We start from the raw sequence: 22,397 nt of genomic DNA on the forward strand, positions 1-22,397 counted from the left end.
ATCCTTACAACCAGTCTATGAGGTATGTATTCTTGCTGTTGTTTTTAAAATGAGAAAACTAAAACTCAGAAAGGTTAAGAAACCTTCCCAAAGTAACACAGCAAGTAGGGATTCTGGTCCAGGTCTCTCTGCCTCCAAAGCTCTATGTTCTTTCCATACACCTCCTTATCTGCTGCCTGCCACACTAACCATGATTTTTGTTATTATTACTGTTAATGCCCTCTGGAAAGACTCTCTGATTTCATTCCTGGCATTGTTCTTATGTCACTGTTCATATTATTTTCACAGGCTCATCTGCGGTGTTAGCCAGCCAGATGAGGTGCTCGAGTGTATTGAAAGAGGAGTGGACTTATTTGAGAGTTTTTTCCCTTATCTAGCAACAGAGCGGGGATGTGCCCTCACTTTCAGCTTTGATTACCAGCCGATTCCTGAAGAGACATGTAGGTCTTTTGAAGTTAATCTCTCTGTTACCCTTAAATTCTCTCTATTTCCTATCAATTTTTGCCTTGAGTTACAAGCCAGAAATATGTGCATACTATAAAGCCAGCCTTTTATAAAACTATGTCTTTGTTTCTTATCTGTACGCCCGGCATGTTGGCACACAAAACCAGGCACTTAATACTATACACATAGCTCATCAATATTAGGAAGTGATTTTGTAGTGAGCAGAACCAAGAAAAACAAAACCTCTTCTATTAACAACCTGAAAAAAGAATATTCAGAGTGAATAGTGATGAAAATCTAAGAAAAGAAAACCTTTGAACTGCTTGGTAAAAGTTAATTTGTTTTTTCACAAAAGAGTTCTTGTCTGCTTTTTGCAAACCCCATGCTATTAATACACAGGGAGTCTCATCCCCTCTGATCCTAGTGTTACTTTTGCTTTTTTGGTTTTTTATACATACTGAGATGTGAAAGCTGTTTTCCTCTGCTAATGGTGCTTTGAAGCACTGCCATTTTCTTTTAGTGTTTAGTTATTCAGAGGTCAAGAAAAGCAGTTTCAGATTCTAACATTTAACTGGCAGTAGAAAAGGAACCAGGATACAGACTTTGGGTTGGGGGTCCCTTGAAGTGTCTCCACAGTGTTTCAGGAGAATGTTGTGTGCCTGGCCTTCCGTCTGGCCTTCAGAGTGTGCTTTCCTTTCTCTCCTCCTGCTCTCCGTTGAACTCTTGCTCTATCACCGCCAACCTTAAATTTGAGTAGGGCCAGAGACTTCTTTAAGGGTTCATTTTATTCCCCACAAGTGATGAAAATTTCATTCAGAATATGTTACACTCCTATAAAGCAACTGAAGCGTTAATCTAAATGGAATTAGTTCTAGAAACAAAATCAATCAAGTTGATCAAATTCATATGTAGAGGAGGTCAATTTTACTGTCTTTTAGACAGACTAGAATGTAATGTATTTGGATAGGCACACCATAAACACTTTATACATGTTCATGACTTCATTTACAAGTGAAATTATCTCTGCCAGGACATAGGTGACTGATAGTCATTCTGTACTGTGAATACGCAAAACTCTACAAAGACCCTGATACTGAATTCTCTGTAACAAACACGTTCCTTTTGGGCCAGAGAAAGCCAAATTTCTTTATGATTGGGAAAAATGAGTTTGAACATTTTTATGCAAGTATTATGAATCACATTTGTGTGCGTGTGTGTGTGTATAGTAAATTGAGGCTTTTTGCCAATTACAAAGTGAAAATTCCAAAGGAATAAGTTGCATAATGTAGGCAGCAATTCCCCCTAGTAACACTAGTTACTATGCAAAGAGCCAGCTGCTCTGAAGAGAGGCAAGTAGATAAGTATTCCTGGTGTTTCTCTTGCAATTCCAGGAATGTTCTTTCTTAAAGCAAAGAGTTCAAGGGAACAACTCAAGTCCCCATTTAATTATAAGATATATACTTGTAACTACTATTCACTTAGACATAGTTGAATCTCCAAGTTTTGGTACTATAGATAATAGGTCATTGATCATCTTGTTACATATTGCTTTGTTTTTCTTGTGCTGTTTCCTTCCGATAAGTTCTGAGGAGTGGAATTACAGGGTCAAAGGGCATGAAATAGTAAGTAAAATAAAATTCTCCCAATGGCCACTCTTTATCTGATCTTCATTCAAGACTTTTTGTTGGTTTGTCCTTTAGTATTGCAACAAAATGGGACACAGGAAGAAGGAAAATATGTGGATCAAACAAAGAAGAGTAAAACAACTAGCTGCAACCGAGAAATGACATCATTTGAAATTAATCTGAAGGAAAAAAAGTAAGGAATTTTTTTTTAAGTATGGATTTTGATTTCTGACTTTTTAATTTCAGTCTGTTTTGAAAGTTTATATAACTGTTCCCTTTTCAGTTCATGACTTCAAAAAATATTTATAGTTGGATATTGTTTGGGCCTTCTCAAATTCAGTGCCAGCAGTACTCTTTTCTTCTGCAGATGAATTTGTGTACTTTGTCTTGTCAGAAAACTGAGGCTAGATAACTGTTGTTTTAGAAGAGCTGTCAGAAAAATTAGACCAGATCCATTGTTTGGTGTTCTTTACTCCTTATGATTACTTTAAATAATAACAGTGTAAAATAAGGATTTCAAGATAAAATATTACAACAAAATTTTTAAATTTTAAGGAATTTAAGCCATCTTGGTTATATACAGATTATAAATCTTAAATAAAATATTTGCCTCTATAAAGACTGAACTAAGATATCTAATAACTTTGTATTTGGCCAAAAGTGGAAATAATCAGTGAACCAGTGAGCGGTTTTTCTGTGAACTTGGTATACTCACTTTAATGCTGGGGTGTTTTTGGTCTTACGTAAAGGGACATTTTAGGGACTCAGACTTATTTATGTCTATCTAGTAACAGGACAGACTTGAAAATTTACGAAAGAATATGAAATTCCTAGTTCTTATTTCTATAGTGATTTCTTGATTATAGGTCTGTAATGGTGACGTTTATCACATTTGACTTCTTGAAAAATAGCCAAGGAGATTCATTTCCATTTTTAAAAACCTAGGGTAATATAAATGGTTACTACTAAAATTCACTTTACATTATAGATATAATTGGAAACTGCGATATTTTTATCATCAGCACTAGAAGTTTTGGAGATTTGGCGTTCAGATAGTAGCCTTGCTTGTGACTGTGTGACCTTGGTCAAGTCATTTAACTTCTTTTTAGTAGCTGATAGAAAGTAGCACGTATATAGTGCTTAGCATGTACCTAGCAGTGTCCTTTACTATATTAACTTATTTAATTCTTGTAACAACTCTTATTAGGTAGGCACTGTTTCTACCTTATTACATTTCAGATGAGAAAACAAAGACACAGGGGGAGGTTAAGTGACTTTCCCAAGTGAGTTGTGAGCCAGGAACCAACCCCAGGCATTGTAGCTCCATAGCCCTCCCTCTTAAACCCCTTGGCAGTCTTCACTGGTAAAGTGACAGGAAAAATGCCTATCTCCATGGGTGGTTGCAGAGATTAAATGAGACAGTATATATAAAAGTTTTTTGTAAACTGCAAAAAGCTATGCAAGTAAAAGGTCATATCATCTCTTCTAATATTAGCCCTGGTGGCGAGTGGGAGAAAAGTGTCATTCATCAGAACAGTGTCTCCTGATATTTTTGTGTGCCTTTACAGTGTGACTAACCCTGCTCAGCAGGGGGGAGCGAGCACGTGACTCTTCTGCTGCTCCTTGGTGAGCCTCAGTCTAGGAGGTTGTATCCATCTGAGGAAGACTCCTGAGTCTCCCGGCCCATTGTACTCTCTGTTAACTTTTGACCACATTGCCTTCTTAAGCAGGTGCCTGGCACTACATTTGCCAGTTGTGTTACTAACTATTGGTTACGTGCCAGCAGAGTAGGTTAGTCTAGGTTGTCGAGGTCTTGTTTTCCTCACTTTCCGGAATATCGTTGTAACTTCCTTTCTCAGGTACCAGGAGGACTTTGATCCACTTGTGAGAGGGTGTCCCTGTTACTGCTGTAAGAATCACACTCGTGCGTACATCCACCATCTGCTGGTGACCAACGAGCTGTTGGCTGGCGTCCTGCTCATGATGCACAACTTTGAACACTACTTTGGATTTTTCCAGGCCATCCGGGAAGCACTAAAAAGTGACCAACTGGCCCAGTTGAAAGAGCTCATCCACAGGCAAGCATCTTGAGACCTGGTACGCATAACCTCACTCTTCACGTTGAGCCTGCACCACGGTTGTGATGTGGGAGGAAGACAGCAGGAAGCGATCTTCACTTTAATCACTTATATTTGAGAATGAAGTCTACTCAGATAAGGAACATCTGTACTGTACTCGGCCCGCCTGAGGCTGAAGGGACTTCTTCTTACGACTGAAATGACCTAGAATGACCTAGATGGATCAGAAAGAATTGAAACCTGACCTTGAATATTTCTGCGCTAACTCTTTTAGTCAACAGAGGTTCGTTTAGTCAAAGATAAAAGCTTTAGATGTGAAGGGACAGCCTTGAAGTGGGGATGATGAGAATCTGAGGGTTCACTGAGTTGGATTGGAGCTTGAAGGGAGTTGATTGGTCATGAGTAGCATGACCTCTGTGGACACATGCCTGTTGACCAAGAAGGAATTTGTCTGATTCAAGAGTTTTCTTCATTTTAATCCTTATATTCTCAGGGGTCTCTTTTCGACACTTGTGCCTTCCAAGCTGCCCTGGCAGTGCAATCAACCTTGTGATTTAACCAGGCTCACATCTCCACGGAATGTGGAGCTCACACATTGCTCCAATGACCAGTTGGCCCAGGGCACACTCTTCGTTTGACCATATGGTCTTTCTGTGACTTGTCTCACTAGAGTCAGCGCAGTTGCCTATTAGGAGCTGAAAGTTTGCCTAGCTGCTTTCATCTGGTCGTGCAGATCCACTGTGTTCTGCCTTGTAGGGTCATTAAGAGTCGAACCACATAATAACTGGAGCTACATCACCTGGGGAGATTCAGTCACCGTGTGTTCACTTGGACAGAGCCCTGGCCTGCCAGTTAGAGGATTGGGTTTCAGTTCTACTCAACTATGACACTTGGGCAAATCACTTAACCTCTCCATGCCTGTTTCCTCCTGAATAAATGGGGACAGGCAAAGTGAATAGTACTAAACTAATTTCTAAGATTCCATTTAGCTCTAATATTTGGGGAACAAGAAGTTTTAGATTGGAACCATAGCTTTATGTGTATCCTTGTTTATTGATCACTATTGGCCTGATGAAAAATGCAGTGATGCCAGGAGTCAGGCAACAGTAGAGATATTTGAGAGCCTAGAAAGGTTTAGCCTGTGGATTTTAAAGTGGTTGGTAAATTGGCATCAGCAGGTCCTGAGGCTGGGAAGACCTTCGCTGATCACCTCTGATTCTCTGAATTTTTTCTGCTCTTGTCAAAGGAATGACATTCATGTTGATGGTGTGACAGGTGATTTTTATTTTCTTTGTGCTTTTCTATATTTGTCAAGTTTTCTATAAGAATACACATACATGCACGTTTCACACATAGTTTTTATAGAAACAGCAGAACCAAAAAGATGCCTTTGTTTTGTTTGTAGGGGGATAAAATATATTTGTTTTACATTCTTGTGCTACATTTTTCTATTTGTTCATTTTAGGGGGCATTACTGAACTTTGTTTTTAATTATTATGTGGTTACTGTATTTTTATATGTAGGGTGCCCATCTGTACTGTTTTCTTTTATTGTGGTTTAAGAACGTCCATGAATTCCAAAGCTCATGAATTCCAGAATTCATGGATATTCTTACAACCTCTCCTCCAATTAATGGCAAGGATACTTATGAAAGACAGAGTTTCTCTTCTCAAGAATCTGCTTGTTTTGGGCTTCCCTGGTGGCGCAGTGGTTAAAAATCCGCCTGCCAGGGCAGGGGACACGGGTTCGAGCCCTGGTCCGGGAAGATCCCACACGCCACAGAGCAACTAAGCACATGTGCCACAACTACTGAGCCTGCGTGCTGCAACTACTGAAGCCCGCGCACCGAGAGCCTGTGCTCCGCAACAAGAGAAGCCATCGCAGTGAGAAGCCTGTGCACCTCAACGAAGAGCAGCCCCCACTCAACGCAACTAGAGAAAGCCTGAGCGCAGCAACGAAGACCCAGTGCGGCCAAAAATAAATAAATAAAATAAATAAATTTATTTTTTAAAAAAAGAATCTGCTTGTTTTGAAATATATTGGGTTGGAGTTGTTCATATGTTTATAACTCCTGTTCAATGCCAAACCCATTGTTGGAGGAGTATTAATAAATATCCCAGAATCCATATAAAATTTATGAGTTTTATTTGTGTTCAAAACCGAAAATTCTGTCCAACTTTGTCCATTTTTCTAGGTCTTTTTCTTATTAGCACATTTGAAAAAAATGTTCCTTTCCTTTAATGTAAATCTATTAAGGTCAATAGCCAATAAACATTTTTAATTAAAAAAATATACTAGTCTGGTTTCCTGTAAATAATAATGAGTCTATTAAACAAAGCGTTAAATTTCCACGGTACCAGAAATGTTCTCCGTTAAATTTCCATGGTACCAGAAATGTTCTCTACTATTCCATCTGTAGTCATGGTTTTAAGTGCACTCACGCTAAATGCAGAATCCCAAGAAAGAGATTCAGGGATGCACCTGTCTTTTTACATTATATAATCAAGGGCCTTAAGGCTATGCTAGCACATAATAAAATAATAATAATAGGCACAATCTATGGAGTACTTTTACTGTGCCAGGCACCTTAGTAACTGCTTTCCACACATATCTCATTGACTCTTAGAGCATGGCTGTGAGGTGTTGATACTATTATTCCTAGCCTGAGTTTCTGGAAGGTTGAGTAGCCTGCCGGAGGGCCTACCAGGAATTTCTGGAAGGTTGAGTAGTTTGCCTAAGGACCTACCACTAGTCAGCTCCCAGGTTAGACGTGGCGCCATCTGACTAAAACTCAACAGTTAACCGTTGCAGTAGCTTCTTCCTGGTGGCTTACCCCTGAGTTGAAGGGGCTACGAGAAGTGAGGACTGAAGAGGTGGGTCTTCTGGCCCCGAGGTGCGGGGTGCTTCTGGACCTTTGCCGCAGCTCAGTCCTGGTTTCCAGTCCTGCACTGGAGACTAGCTGGCCCTGGCCTGTGTGGCCCATGGTACCGTGTTGGCACCTGTGGGTCTGTAGGTGCTCAACGTGAGTTGCCATTCCACGTCCCCCAATCCTTCCTGACCCCAGTTTGGGGACTGTAATCACTCCTTGAATGGTTTCGAGAGGGTTTCTGTCCGTGATCAATTAAAGTGGGGAGTCGATAGGAGTCTGAGGTTTCCTATATGCCTCGGGGGAAGGATATTTTATTATTCTCTGGGAATAAAGGGAAAAGATTCTTTTAAAACATTTTTCAAACTAAATACTTGTGTAATTAAAGCATTTTAATAAAAATTTCAAACAAAGACCATCAAAAGGTCAAGATTAGAGTGTGTAAGCAACCATCTTCTCCAGGATGTTTTTTCCTGTTGAGGCAGCTTGGAGCTTACTGAGAAACCACAGAGTTAAATGATTATCCTGTGCCTTCCTAATTAGGAACAGGCTGCTCTCTGCAGTTTGATTAGTCTCGCTGGTAGCGATGGGATTACAGCTTATTAAAACTGACAGTGCTGTGGGGGGCAGGGAGCCAGGAAGGTCAAACTTACATGCCGAGCCAGCCACCAGCAAGGCTCTGCCTTTACCTGAAGGTTTGGTGTAATTGGCGTTCATCCTAATATTCTTTTTCATTTCTTTTATTTTTTTCAACCGTCAAGTCTCTTCCTCATTTTACATCTTTTCTCTCTCTTCTTCCTCATGGGCGTCCCTGACTTATGACCATATAACCCAAATAACAGTTGGCCAAACCAGAAAAGCAAGCCCAGTGTAGGCAGTGTGAAGTAGGGTAAACATACATCCTCGTTGTTCACAACAGTCCTGGTTTATGTCTGTGGTCCAGGCGTCATTACTAACAGCGCCCCCTTTTACTCTCAAAAGTGCCCTGTTTGGACAAGTTATATGGTCACCCTAATGTGAGTGGTGGGGATGGTCAAACTAGAGAGCAGACGCCCATCTAAACAGGACAGCTGCTACCCACCTCTTGCTAACTGCTGCTGTGGGTCCAGTGCTGTCAGATCTTCCAGTGTTTCAGAGAAGCCAAAAAATCTGGATTTTCACGTGAAAACTCACAATTTTTAAATGCTGGATCAATTTTTTAAAAATATTCTGCTAGCCAGACGAAACCTAGGTGTGCCTAGTTTGCAGCCTTTGGGTTAGAATCTGGAGGGAAGACTGGCATCTTTAACATTTAAAAGTTTCTCAGTGATGCATAAAAATATATAGAAAAAGCACCTAGAGTTTCTACTTCCTGCAGCTGATTACAGATTTCCCCATTAAGAGATCCCCATGTTAGGAACCAAATTATTAGTTACGCTTTTATTAAAAAATTACCAGTTTACGTAATTCATCAGGATGCATTTTAATTTCTTTTTTTGTTTATTGTGTAATGCATCACTTGGAAATACCAAGGAAATATCCTTTTGTTTTTAGTGATGTATGAGTGGAACTAATGCTAGTTGGCAGTATTTGTTTCTAAGAAATCAATAAAGTAATTGTATTTTTTTTTTAAAGAGATCCCCGTGTTGTCCCAACTCCCTGGCACAATCCCCAGATAACTCCCAGAGCCATTCCAAACCTGCCCAAAGGGTAGGTATGGATCACCTCGTTCAACCTATTTTATGGTTGAGAAATGTCAGGCCTGGAGAAGAAAGAGTAGCAGTGACGGTGTCTTTCCTCTTAAGGAGTTTAAGACAGAAGCATATTTCTTTCCAGTTACCATTTTGGCTCTCCCCCGTCCTACCCTATTTCCTGCTGGGCTGTGCCCTTCCAGGGTCAGCAGTGATTTCCCAGTACCCGCTTTCCAAGGATCCTTTCTGACTCACAAAACCAGTTGGTACAAGGACATAAGGTCTCCTATCACACCTTCCAGCATTAACAGCAATAGTCCTGGCGACACAGCTCAATTACTGTTTGTCGAGGGAACGAATATTTTCAGAACAGTTGAGGCATTATCTTCAGATTTTCGCCAGCTGAGCGCTGGTTAGAAGTGACTGGCACAGCAACACGTGGTGGGACCTAGGCTGAATGTCTCGTTAGTGTGGCTTTATCTCACTTTACGCTAGGCAAGCTCCCAGTGACCTGACACACTTTTATTCTCTTCTTTGACTCGGCTTTCTACCATTAGCATCTTCTAGTGCTGGCCTCAAAGCAATTTCTCCTGCTCTGACAAGAGGAACTCAGAGTGAACTTTTCTTTTGTTCTTATTCCTCACAATCCACTTTGAGACCAGGCTGAAGTTGCCAAGGACTTCAAACACCTGTGCCCCTGCCAGTGTGATTCAGAGGGATTAGGGCATCCCACTCTGCACACTCTCCCTCTGCAATGTTCGCCTCTTTCTCTAAACTGCTGTCCCCTGCTGTCTGCTCCTTTGTCTGAGAAATACATTTTCTCTTATTATCCCCTTGTTCCCTGCCTCTTTCTGATGACTTAGGAACAAAATCAGGATGTGGCTGTTAATGGTCTTCTTTCTTAACAGCCCAGAGTCACTTCCTTTTATTTAGTCCATTTTCCCTTCCCTCCCGAAACAACATAATCATCTCTGCTTCAAATAAAAGTTTCTTAACCATTTCATAACTACTCTTATCGTTGCTATCAATAAGGCATATGAGAGAGGAGATAAAAGTAAGGGAAGAGAAGCCAAAAGGTGAGGGGGGGAGGGAATCTCCAAAACTGAGAAACGGGGCAAGCATCTTCGGGATGCTTCCTTCATGAAGAAATTAGGTAAGATTAGCCCTCAGGACTGAACGTTACAAGCCCAGTGGTCTGGTGAAGTTTTCCTCTAATTTTTATGGATGGAATGGGAAGATGGTCTCCCCTCGGAGGATCTGATTTCCTTCCAATGGTTAAAGTACTACTCAGAACCATCCCAGGATCATTTATGTTGGTCATAAATCCTTTTGTAGAATTCAATTACATAATGGATATAAGAGTTTTTCAAATCACACCTCCCCAAAGCTAAAATATTTACCCACTTTTTCCAGCATTTTCCATTCCCTACTCATTTATTGTTATTTTCGTTTAACAAACTTATAGAACATTTTCATGACACTTCTTTGTATCATTCCCCATGATGCCAGCTGAAGAAAATACAAACTATGTAAATATATTCAGTCCCCCACATAGTAATTACACATCAAAAGAGAAGAGAATGACAGAGCATGTTCAATTTTTTCTTTTTTTACCCTGTATCTGATTTTGGTTAGACTCCAATTTCATGTTGTCTGAGTAGAAAAGTCGCTTCCAGTCATGTGAAAACAGTCAGTTCAACTTCACTTTTCGACTTGAACGTTCAGCTATTACCACATTTCCAACATGTCAGAATCTAGATGTATTGTCTATGTTCCTTCAATCAAACTAGTTCTCCACTTCAACTTCCTTGCCTCTGTCAATGGCACCTATCTTCTAGTCAATCCAGCTGGGAAACTTACTCCTTGGATGAATGGTATAATTCATAAAAGGGATGGGGATAAGATATTTTAAGAGAGAGAGCAACAAGGCTTGCTGACTGGTTCAGAGGATGCAATTAAGTCATGATTCAAGGAAGATTACCACCTGTCCTGCCCTCATCCCCTTCTTGTCTGATCCCACTCCTCTCTTTCTCTTTGAGTTTTACCATTCACTGCTACTAGGCTAAGCTGTCATAAACGTTACCTTCACCTGGGACACTCCCTGACTAAAAACCTTCCATGGCCGTCCAATGCCATATAGATCAGCACTAAGCTGGCTGCATGAATGTCTAGGCCTGTCACAATCTGGTGCTATCCAGTTGCCATGGACTTCCCTCCCCTCTTCCCCCCGCAAAAACAAACAATGTCTGAAGCCCAGTGTTTCCCAGTTTCACTCCTTGAACTCCCTAAATTGAGAGCATCTGCTCTCCTTCAGGAACAAAGGCCAGAGGTAGGTGGAAGCCTAGGCCAAACAAAGTTCCTTGTGCGATCACCTCTCCTGGTTGCCCTCTGGGCCACCCCCGTAATTACTGCCTGTTATTCTAGGACTGGTAAATCAGATTGACTTAGCAAATGTTTTCTTTTCTGTTTTGGGGTCCAGAAATCTGCAGCTGCACTTTAATGATGAGAGGACTGAGGAGTCACCCAGAGATGGTAATTTTATTTTGGTCAAAGTCTCATACATTTACATATAAATGAAAAACAAAAGGACATTTAAATTGTAGAAGTGGGGGGAGGAAATTAGCTTTTCTCCTTGTCAATAAAGGATTCTTTGGTGACACAGAGAATATAATAATTTATCAAACCCCTCATTTTATACACAGAGGTAGAACCGTGGCCCAGATAGAATATGACTAACCCAAGGTCCAACAGGAAATGGGAGGCAAGGCTGGAACAGGAGCTTAGGAGTTTAGGTTTCCTTTCTCAGCTCTTCTCTCTGTCCCTATCTCTTGTTCTGCCTCATGCAGGCTCAGTACTCTTAAACAGCTCCTACATCATATACTGGATGCTTGTGATGGTTAATTTTATGTGTCAACTTGACTGGGTAAGTGATGCCCAGAGAGCTGGTAAAACATTATTTCTGAGTGTGTCTGTGAGGATGTTTCAGGAAAGATTAGCATTCGAATCCACAGACTGAATAAAGAAGATCTCTCTCACCAGTGCGGTGGGCATCATCCAGTTTCTTGAGGGCCTGAATAGAACAAAAAGGCAGAGGAAGGCTGAATTAGCTCTCTTGCTTGAGCTGGGACATCCACCTTCTCCTGTTCCTCTGGATATCGATGTTCCTGATTCTTGGCCCTTTGGACTCAGACTGGAACTTACACCATTTGCTCCCCTGGTTCTCAGGACCTTGGGTTTGGACTGGAACGACACCACCAGCTTCTCTGGGCCACCAGCTTGTGGATGGCAGATCAGATTGTAGGACTTCTTGACCTACATAATCATGTGAGCCAATTCCTAGAATAAATCTTTCCTATCTGTCTTCTATCTATCTATCTATCTATCTATCATCTCTCTATCTCCTTTTGGTTCTGTTTCTCTGGAGAACTCTGACAGGCATGATTTTACCCCTCTGGCAGTGGCTGTAGCCTCCCCAGCTGTTGGGATAATAGTGATTCTTGAACACAAAGCTCATTCTGTTTGTAGATACATTTTTAAAAGTCTGCATTGACCTCATTATGACTGTGGGCACCATGTTGTGTTGGCAAAGATGTCTCAAGCTTAGTTCAGAAAGATCATATAGACCAAGCTTTTCCCAATGTATTACATTATGCCATTTATAATCCCTTCTCTGGCCTATGCCCTTCACATAATTGTAAAGGACCCCACTGCTTTTTATGAATTTTGTGTCAGGAGAGGGGAAGGAGTGAGCAATGGTGTTTATCATCCAGGGCCTCATCAGGTGATCATATCTTTTTCTCATGTGTCCTGATGATCTATGGAATTTGGTCCAGCAAAATCAATACATAAAAACAAATCTTGAGGGACTTCCCCATAATTTGGCACTGGGGACATTGTTCAGTCATATATATCCTCACCATCCTGATTCTTCCAATACTTAGCATTCGTTCATTCAGTCAGTCAAGAAAAAACTTATCCAGTTCCAACTAAGTGTCAGGCACTCTCTACACTTGGGGTTCAATGACAAACATCCCACAGAGAGCACCTACCTTCTTGGAATTTATAGACCAGGAGCAAACTCAAAATTACATACATTCTACAGAGTTAGAAAATTTCACTTTGCTCAATAATCTATTAAATCATATCCCAACCACGAAAGAAGACTATGAAACTATCCTAAGAAATGAGAGAATGTAGAAGATCACCAGATGATAATACCTATAGAAAAAGAAAATACAAATGTTAAAGAGTTTTCTACTATTCGTTAATGAAGAAATAGAACTGAGGGCCAAATTAGTGAGCTGAGTTTGCCCGGGCTGGCTCACACTAATTCAATTTGAGTGTTTTTCATTTTCAGGCTCCCAACAAATGTACAATCCCTCAAAAAAGTATAATTGTTCCCATTTATATTTGAGAAAACAGGCTGGAACTATCAAATAACTCCTTACAATCATGTACCTTGATTCCAGGAATATCTAGCTCTGGAGCCTACACTATAATCTCAACCTCACCCCCTTCTCACTCACTGGCACCTGGGGTCCAGGGTAGGGCACTGCAATGGATATATAGCCTGTCTTCTTTTAATAAATGTGTTTCTACAGAGACGTGTCACTGAGTTTTTTTAAACAGAATTTTGAAAGAAGTGATCTATTCTTGATGTCTAGAAGATAATCATGGGAGTAGAGGCCTTCCCTAATGACCCCGCAATTATTCAAAACCTTCTTGGAGCAACATTTGGAAACAGAGTTTGGGAAAGGAGTTCAGACTGGAAAGCACACCCGGCTGAGTGTTCGTAATGACAGCATTGTATATGTACTTTACATTTTAGAAAATAACAGAAGGTCATTTGAATCCATGTCTCATGAGAAGGTCAAGCTAAGTAATTCTGGTTATGATTTTTTTTTTTAAAGGGTGTGGGTGTATGGGTCAGAGTAGCTGCAAAGCAAACTACTACTGGTTTTCTCGTGTGATTTTTGAAGTCAGTAAAAAGATCCTAGCTAGAAAGCCACATTTGGAGTGTTCATCCAGAAAACAAAAAATTAAAGAAGTTGCCATTTCATACTATTAACCTGTTTGGATGCCTGATAATATTTGTCGATGGGTGGTCTATTCATTCAACATGTATTGCCTGCTTATATGTCCCACATTTGCTGGATGGTGGAGATTGAAAGGTGAAAATGTCAGGGGTTTTGCTTTTGAAATCACAGCTTAGTGGAGAAAATAAACATTTTACTGTGCAAAACAGTGCAGTAACCACATTGCTGGTGGGATATACAAAGTATAATATCATGGTATGAAAGTTTTACTCACCATGTTTTTTTTTAACCAAAATAGGAACATGTAGTTGGATGAATGTGAATCTACTTATGGGGACAACAGGGAAAATAGTTGGTAATTTAAAAAACGATGTATAGAGTTTTACCAAGGGAAGAAGATTCCAGGCCACTAACCAAGTGGTCCAGAAATTCCTCCCGGACTTGCCTGTGCTCTTTCCACGGTGCCATGCTGCCTCTGATTACCCTTCCGTTATCCATCCCTTACTCACCCACAATTTGCTGACTGACTAGGCAGGCAATGCAAGGGATACAGAAGAAAGGAATGTTGTTTCCTCTGATAAAATGAAACCCAGAATCCCTGAAGTTTAGCGCTGGAAGGAAGGTGGTATTCCACAAAGGGGTGGTTCACTGATTCCAGCCGTCCCAGCGTTCTCCCGCTGGGATTTAACTTCCCTCTGGAGGTTTCATATTCAAGTTAGCCCTGTCTCCATCATGTGAGCTTCTCCTGGAGGAACGCTGGCTCAAGCTGGATTGGAAACATTTGTCTCCTTCCCTGACAGCAGTTGGAATTTCTTCACTTTTTCACATAGATGATCTAAATCTTTAGATCCACAATCTTTTTTATTTTTTATTTATTTTAAAATTTTATTTATTTATTTTTGGCTGCATTGGGTCTTCGTTGCTGCGTGTGGGCTTTCTCTAGTTGCAGCGAGCGGGGGCTACTCTTCATTGTGGTGCTTGGACTTCTCATTGTGGTGGCTTCTCTTATTGCAGAGCACAGGCTCTAGATGCGTGGGTTTCAGTAGTTGTGGCACGCAGGCTCAGTAGTTGTGGCTCAGTAGTTGTGGCGCACGGGCTTAGTTGCTCCACGGCATGTGGGATCTTCCCGGACCAGGGCTCAAACCCCTGTCCCCTGCATTGGCAGGCGGATTCTTAACCACTGTGCCACCAGGCAAAAGTCCCACAATCTTTTTTAAATTTCAGCATTGGGGGTGATGTAGGGTAGCAGAGGGAACGTGGGGAGATACTGCCCACAATTGGGTGTCTGCTTCAAAGCCAGGGGAGGTATTCTGGCCACTGTTACAACCTCTCCTGGAATCAGAAGTGATTGACTTCTGTGATTGACATAACCAGCAGCTAATCCTGGGTTTCCCTGGTGGTGCAGTGGTTAAGAATCCACCTGCCAATGCAGGGGACATGGGTTTGAGCCCTGGTCCGGGAAGATCCCACATGCCGCGGAGCAACAAAGCTCGTGTGCCACAACTACTGAAGCCCATGCGCTGAGAGCCCGTGCTCCGCAGCAGGAGAAGCCACCACAATAAGTCCATGCACCGCAACGAAGAGTAGCCCCCGCTCGCTCCAACTAGAGAAAGCCTGCACGGCAACGAAGACCCAAAACAGCCAAAAATAAAGAAATAAAAATAATAAAGTTCCCTTTAAAAAAAAACACACATGTATTATAGCAGCTAGCCCTGATTCCATTATCTCCTTTGCAGTGGATTCAATAAACTAGACCCTTGCTATTCTTTGACAGAAACTCTAAACAGCAAGCTGGTGCTATTTTCAAGAGTAAGAGGTACAGAAATTACAAAGAAGTTCCAAAATAGATCTTATTTTCAGTCAACATTTTTGATTGCATAGGAAATCTAAGAGAATCTACAAACTACCAGACTTAATCAGAGAGTCACTGAGGGTTTCTGGATACAATATCAATATAAAATGATCACTTGTATTTCTATATTGTGGTAATAAGCAAATTGCAATTATAAAAATGATATTCCATCAATGATAGCCATAAAGCTATAAAGTGTCTAGGAACAAATAATACCCATTTGATTAACAAATTAAATAGTTAACAACTCAAAGGTTTGAAAGAATATGGATAAATGGGAACTCATAAACTAAAGATGGGGAAGGAAATTAACACACCACTTTGGAGAAAAATTTGATAATATCTACGAAAGTAAAAGATGTGCAAATCTTTCTACCAATAATTTCTCTTATAGGTTTATATCCTAGAAAAAATTCAGCACAAATGCTCAAGGATGTATTATAAAAATATTCGTTATACCTTTTTAAAACAATAAAGATTTCAGAACAGATTACAGGAGTATCAACAGGAGAATGGTATGTTTATATAGAGTTAAAATGAATGATTGAACTAAACTTCCATGTATCAACTAATGTAAAAAAAAGAATTTTCAGGGAATAGTACTTATATATACTTTGAAAGCATAAAATAAAATGCAATATGGAGATATGTGTGTGTAGCAAAGCATAAAACATGATGAAAATGATAAACATTTAATGCCAAATAGTGATTCCTTCTGGGCATAGAAGGAGAAAAATGCTATAAAGATGATTGTTTTTATAATGTACTCTTTCTTTTAAAAGATCTGAAATGAATATAGCAAAATGTTAACATCTGATATAGCTATTAGGTGTAGCATTATTCTTTAAAGTTTTCTGAGTATTTGATACATTTTATGACATTTTCAAAAGTGAAATAAATCATCTAAGAAGACAACATTTTTAATCTCATGGACCACTCCCAGGGTTGCAGAATTTAGTGTTTCTACCAGCTGGATGTTCCAGTTCCCCTCTCTGAGCTCCCTGTCTCCTCTTTAGGAAGTTCGTATGAGGTCATGTTTGTGTAACCACCAGGGCAGTCCAACGAGAACCAACTTTTTATTTGTTCCCTATGGTTTTGTTTTTTTTTCCTGACAAGAACTAAAACTCATGTTCTATTTCCACCCCCCTGATGTTGCTCATGGATTGACATAATTAAACGAACGAGAACTTTGAGGTTTCTCCTATATTTCTTCAGAGTGAAACCTGATAAAGTTTGAAGGTGATGGTGCTGGGCCGAATGAGAATATGGGTGGGATGGCGTTACCAGGCAAGCTTTGTTTTCTTCTTCACTGAAAGGAATTACTCTTCCTAGCTTTCTTAGCTTCTTTCTAGCTTCTCACTGAATTCTTTACTTCTTACTAACGTATCTCACAGCTTCTCTCTCTTTCCTAAACTTTAATTTATTTTCACTTGATCAAGCTGTTTTCCTACTTCCTTTCAATTTCTACTCTACACAGCACAACTTCCCTTATCTCACAGAATCTTTGCTCCCTCACTTTACCTCCCTTTGCAAATCCTGAGCAAGACTTGCCCTTGTCTCCACTCCCCTCCCTCTATCTCAGTCTTCTGGACAGTTTTTTTATAGTATTTTCAAAAGTGAGACAAATCCCTTCTGTCTCTTGATAATTTCTTCCATTCTCCCCTCCTACACCGCTCCCCCTACCTCCAGGCAACCAATGATCCACTTTCTGTCACTATAGATTAGTTTTCAATTTACAGAACTTTTTGTAAATTAAATCCTATAATATATACTTCTTATTTTTCCCTCTGGCTTTTTTCACTCAGCATAATAATTTTGAGATACATCTAGGTTGTGGCATGTATCTATAATTCTTTGTATAGATATATCACAGTATCCGTTCACTTCTTTTTTAAAAATTTTATTAAAGTATTGTTGATTTACTGTACTTGTGTATATTAACACAACTATATGTTGTGTTAATTTCTGCTGTACAGCAAAATGATTCAGTTATACATATATATATTCTTTTTCATATTCTTTTCCATAATGATTTATCACAGGATATTGAATATAGTTCCATGTGCTGTATAGTAGGACCTTGTTGTTTATCCATCTTGTATATAATAGTTTGCATCTGCTAATCCCAAACTCCCAGTCCTTCTCTCCCACCGCCTGCCCAGCTCTAAAAAAAAAAAAAAAAAAAAAAAAGTGAGACAAATCATCTAAGAGGCAGTAACATTTTTATCTCATGAAACTCTCCTACGTCCTCAGGCTTTAATCCCCATATGTGTGGGGACAGGGCATTTTTTGGAGGGGGGACATCAGTAGTTTTATTGATAGGGGAACTTACACATCTGAAGAAAGGTCCTGGAGTGACACCCCACTGTGTGTGGCCACAGGTGGCGGCAGGCTTCGCTGGGGGCGGAGGGGGAGATTACCAGTTATAGGGGAACTGACATGTCAGGTGGGCTCATTAGTTACCAGAGAAACCAATAGAGGGTCACACCCTTCACCGCCCCTTTGATAAGAACAATCACTAGCTGGGGCCTGAGGTAAGTATGTAGGAAAGTCAGTCGTAAGAGTAAAATACAGGTGAAGCAGGCACTGGTCAGGCAGGGGATGTACGGAGAGCAAGAGAACAGCCTGACCACACACTCCACCCCTACATACCCTGCATGACCCTTATAATCTTGGTGTGCCCCTCTTCTGCGATATCCCTGGAGTCAGGTATGTAGAGGGGCACTGCAACCAGATACCACAAATACAATACAGACAGGCCACCCCTGGTTTTCACAAACCCAGGGCCACCCCCATGGGGAGAGGCGGGGACAGGGCAATTCTTGATTTAAAAAACTCAGTTCTCAGACTTGTGTTTGCCAAGAGGGGGAGGTAGGGGAGGAATGGATTGGGAGTTTGAAATTAGCAGACGTAAACTATTATATGTAGAATGGAAAAACAAGAAGGTCCTACTGTGTAATACAGGGAACTATATTCAATATCCTATGATAAACCATAATGGAAAAGAATATGAAAAAGAATGTATATATATATGTATAACTGAATCATTTTGCTGTATGGTAGAAATTAACACAACGTTGCAAATCAACTATACTTCAATAAAATAATTTTTTAAAAAACTCAGTTCTCAGCGTTCCTTGCTCAAAATTCTCCCTAACAATTGTTAATTTCTACCCATTTCCAACTCATAACTCCCATCCTTGATATTTTCAGGCAGCATATCTATGTTAAGCACAAGTAGTAGATATTCTTGTATAGATAGATCATGGTTTCCAGTTTATATTTTCTTACACGTGATTTTTTTTCAACAGCTCTGTAGACAGGACAGAGTTCATTGCCCTCACTGAGGAGGCTGAGGCAGAGATTTACCCCTTAGAGTTTGTCAGCTGAAGAAGGTGGACTTTAATTGAAGTTGATAGAAGCAGAACAGTTAGGAGATGGAAATCCCCAGCTGTCAGGGTTTACAGGCGGAGACAACCAATTCCCTGTAGAAGTGCTTTCTTCACTTACCTCCACTCATGAGTTTTCTGGAGGCAGGTGGTAGTTGAGTTTTCCTGGTACAACAGAGGCTCACTCCAATACATGAACAGAAGGTATTTCAGTCCAACAAAAGCAGTGTCTGGAAGAGAAGCCCAGGGGTCTTACACAGATCTTGAAAGGAAGCAGGAAAACAGAGGGGAAAAATACAGGAGGGAAGGGGGAGGGGGAAGGAGAGTAAGTAACAGAGAAGAAAAAAGGTGTGAAAGAATTTACTCCTAATTTGTCTTTATGAAACTTTGATATGTGACAATTCCTACTTGAAAACGAGATAAATAAATAATAAAATGAGATAAATTATTTGCATTACAAATTAATTCTTCACTTCAAAAGAGTATTTACCACAGGTGTGATTCTGTGATGTGAGACTTTAGAATGGAATATGACTTGGGGGAGGTGGGAGATTTAAACAATAAAATCCTGATTATAATATAATAGGAAATAATCCAGGGATAAAAGGGGAGACATCTAAAGAAGGAGGTGGTTGTACAGGGAGCTCTCTGCAGAGCTCAAGCTTTTAAAAGGACATGCACAAGAGACAGGGAAAGTGGATTACAGATGAGCTGGAACACAAAAGACTCTCATGAACCTTCAAAAACAGAATAAAGGAGGCTAAAGTTGGGAATAAACCTAGCCTTACAAAAAGTGCTAAAGACTGCTGTAAGGACCCTAAAAGCTTTGTTATGGTGAGGAGAAGCCCAAACAGGGAGCAACTTGCTCTTTCAGTAAGTGAGATGGTATAATGTTAACATAAGTTAAGTAGTTCTTACTTTTTTCTATTGTTTATATTGCTCTGTCTTCACCGACATGCAAAAAGATGTCCTTCTTTCTTTCACACTTTCTTTCACACTTCCTTCTTAGCTAGTGTGGAAGGAGTATATTGATATTATCCCACTTGGAAAAGGAATGAAGATTCCCAGAGTCTGGGCATCAAAGACAGGAGAAGAAGAAAAAAAAAAAAAAAAAAAGACAGGAGAAGACTTGGAAGCCCCGAGGCCAAATTTGAGAGAAAGGTGGTGAGAAGATACAGGAGAAAGACCAACCCAGGAAGCTGGTGATCTGCCCCTTCCCTCTTCCCCACTGGGCTCAGATCTTGGGTAAATTCCATTAAGGCTTATTAATTGCTTAGTGTGAGTGGACTTCTTATGGAAATAGAAGATGGAACTCAGCTCAGTTCCCTAGGGGCCCTGGGGAAAATAAAAACCAACTTTCAAATGTAGGAACCAGAGGAAGGGGGTACCAGGATATACCACATTCAATTTTGAAAGGAAGGTGCAAGGAGAATTGAAGTCCCACATAAGTGAGAAATTAAGAAAACATGGAACCTCTCTTAGTGGATTTAAGTTTCTAGAGCTGGAGGAATGAAATGCCAGGAAATTGAAATAATGTGCAGTGCAGAGGGATTCCCAGTGCCTCTATCAGTAATCCATTGGGGGTTACAGCAAAAGGGAGAGGTGCCTGAAGTCTGAAGGCTTTTCACACAGGGCAACAGATTAGATTCTACCAACTATGGATCAGGAAGCCTGACATCAATTCCATTGCAAATGATGCTTTAAGGCTAAACCAATCATGGTATTCCATTCCCCTTGCCAGGATGGATTTTAGAGGGTTACAGACTTAATCCAAGGATGAGGGGAATTCTTTTTAAGGGACAAAGCCTCAGGTAGTATGCCTGTCAAGAGAAATACTTTGAGGTAAGAATATATATCACTCATGGGCAGTAGGGAATGATTTGGCCAGTTGATGCTTTACAACCTAAGAAACAGAATGTCTTAGCTAGTTGATGTCAGCCAACTTCTATCAGTGCTGGCACAAAAGGCACATTAATGCACTAGTAGGTAAGAAATAGAGCCACCATCCTAGCAAGGCTCACTGACCTTTATCACCAGGAGAAGACAGTTCTGCTCTTACATAATGGAGACAGAAAAGAATACTCAGTTGCCCAAATATGATGGTAACGGACAAGTACAACAACTATGGCCTGTGAAATGGTAGCAAGGATGGAGGCTACGCATGGCCCCAAAACATGGGCTCCAGCTATCTAAGTCTGATCTAATTATTGCCACTGTTGACTATCCGGCCTACCACCAAAAAACACCAGCAATGAGCTCCCAATACGGCTCCACCTCTTGAAGAGACCCATCAGCTCCTTAATGGAAAGTTTATTACAATGGGACCTTCCATCTTGTGATTCCTCTTGATAGGAATTGACACATTTTCCAGTACGGATTTACCTTTCCTACTCATACAATCTTAGCCCAACAGTGCTTATGTGGTACTTGAGCCACTGGAATAGAATCCTGACAAACATTACCTCAGACCCAGGTAATTGCTTGTATGGATGGAGGGCTGGCCGTATGCACATGACCATGTGATCCACTGTTTCTATCACATATTACACCTCCCAGAAGCTGCTCGTCTAATGGATGTGCAACAGCTTTTTGGATGCACGATAGAGGCATCAGCTTGGAGAGGATGCCTTCTGATGATGGGCACCAGACTTCAGACAGAGTATATACTCTAAACCAAAGACCCTTATATGATGCCAATCCAGTCAGTAAAATACATGGATCTGGGAAATGAGAAGTAGGAGTACAAGCACCACTGCCTAACATTATTCTCTCTGATGCGCCTGAGGAATTTTGTATTTCTTGTCCATGCTATTCGGGACTCTGCAGATTTACAGGTCTTTCTTTAAAAAACATTTTTATTGAGGCATATTTTACATAGTGTGTAATTCACATACTTCAAGTGTATAATTCAGTGATTTTTAGTAAGTTTACCAAGTTGTACAACCATCACAATAAATCAGTTTTAAAACATTTGTATCATTCCAGTAAGATCCTCATGCCCATTACATCTCCCTGCCCCAGGCAACCACGAATCTTCTCTCTTTCTCTATAAATTTGCCTTTTTGGACATTTCATATAAACAGAATCATACGATACATAGTCTCTTGTGGCTTGCTTCTTTCATTTAGTAAAAGTTTCTGACATTTGTCCACGTCGCAGCATGTACAACCAGTTTGTTAATTTCCATTGTTGAATAACATTTTGTTGTACAGATACACCACAATCTGTCTATCCATTCACCAGTTGATGGACATTTGGGTTGTTTTTAACTTTTGGCTATTATGAATAATCCTGCAAAGAGCATAATGTGCAAGTCTTTGTGTGGATATTCGTTTTATTTACTTTCTCTTGAATAGATGCCCAGGAGCAGAATCACCCGATGATACGGTAAATTTATATTTAACTTTTTAAGAGGCTGCCAAACTGTTTTCCAAAGT

At 40.4% G+C, this 22,397-nt stretch overlaps 1 protein-coding gene across 3 annotated transcripts in view; it reads left to right on the plus strand.

Moving 5' to 3' along the window:
• Window positions 1-22,397, plus strand: part of QTRT2 (queuine tRNA-ribosyltransferase accessory subunit 2) — a 40,019-nt gene extending 17,622 nt beyond the window's left edge. For 2 of the 3 annotated variants that reach the window (XM_060010660.1, XM_060010661.1), the window contains 3 exons: window positions 289-440; window positions 2,145-2,262; window positions 3,929-6,410. In XM_060010660.1, coding sequence (XP_059866643.1) covers window positions 289-440; window positions 2,145-2,262; window positions 3,929-4,160 — 502 coding nt within the window. In that variant the 3' untranslated portion in view covers window positions 4,161-6,410. Of the gene's footprint in view, window positions 1-288; window positions 441-2,144; window positions 2,263-3,928; window positions 6,411-22,316 lie in introns of those variants that run through there. The other variant, XM_060010662.1, reaches the window with a different exon arrangement.

Source organism: Delphinus delphis, chromosome 4 (assembly GCF_949987515.2).
Source record: "Delphinus delphis chromosome 4, mDelDel1.2, whole genome shotgun sequence".
Classification (NCBI taxonomy): domain Eukaryota; kingdom Metazoa; phylum Chordata; class Mammalia; order Artiodactyla; family Delphinidae; genus Delphinus; species Delphinus delphis.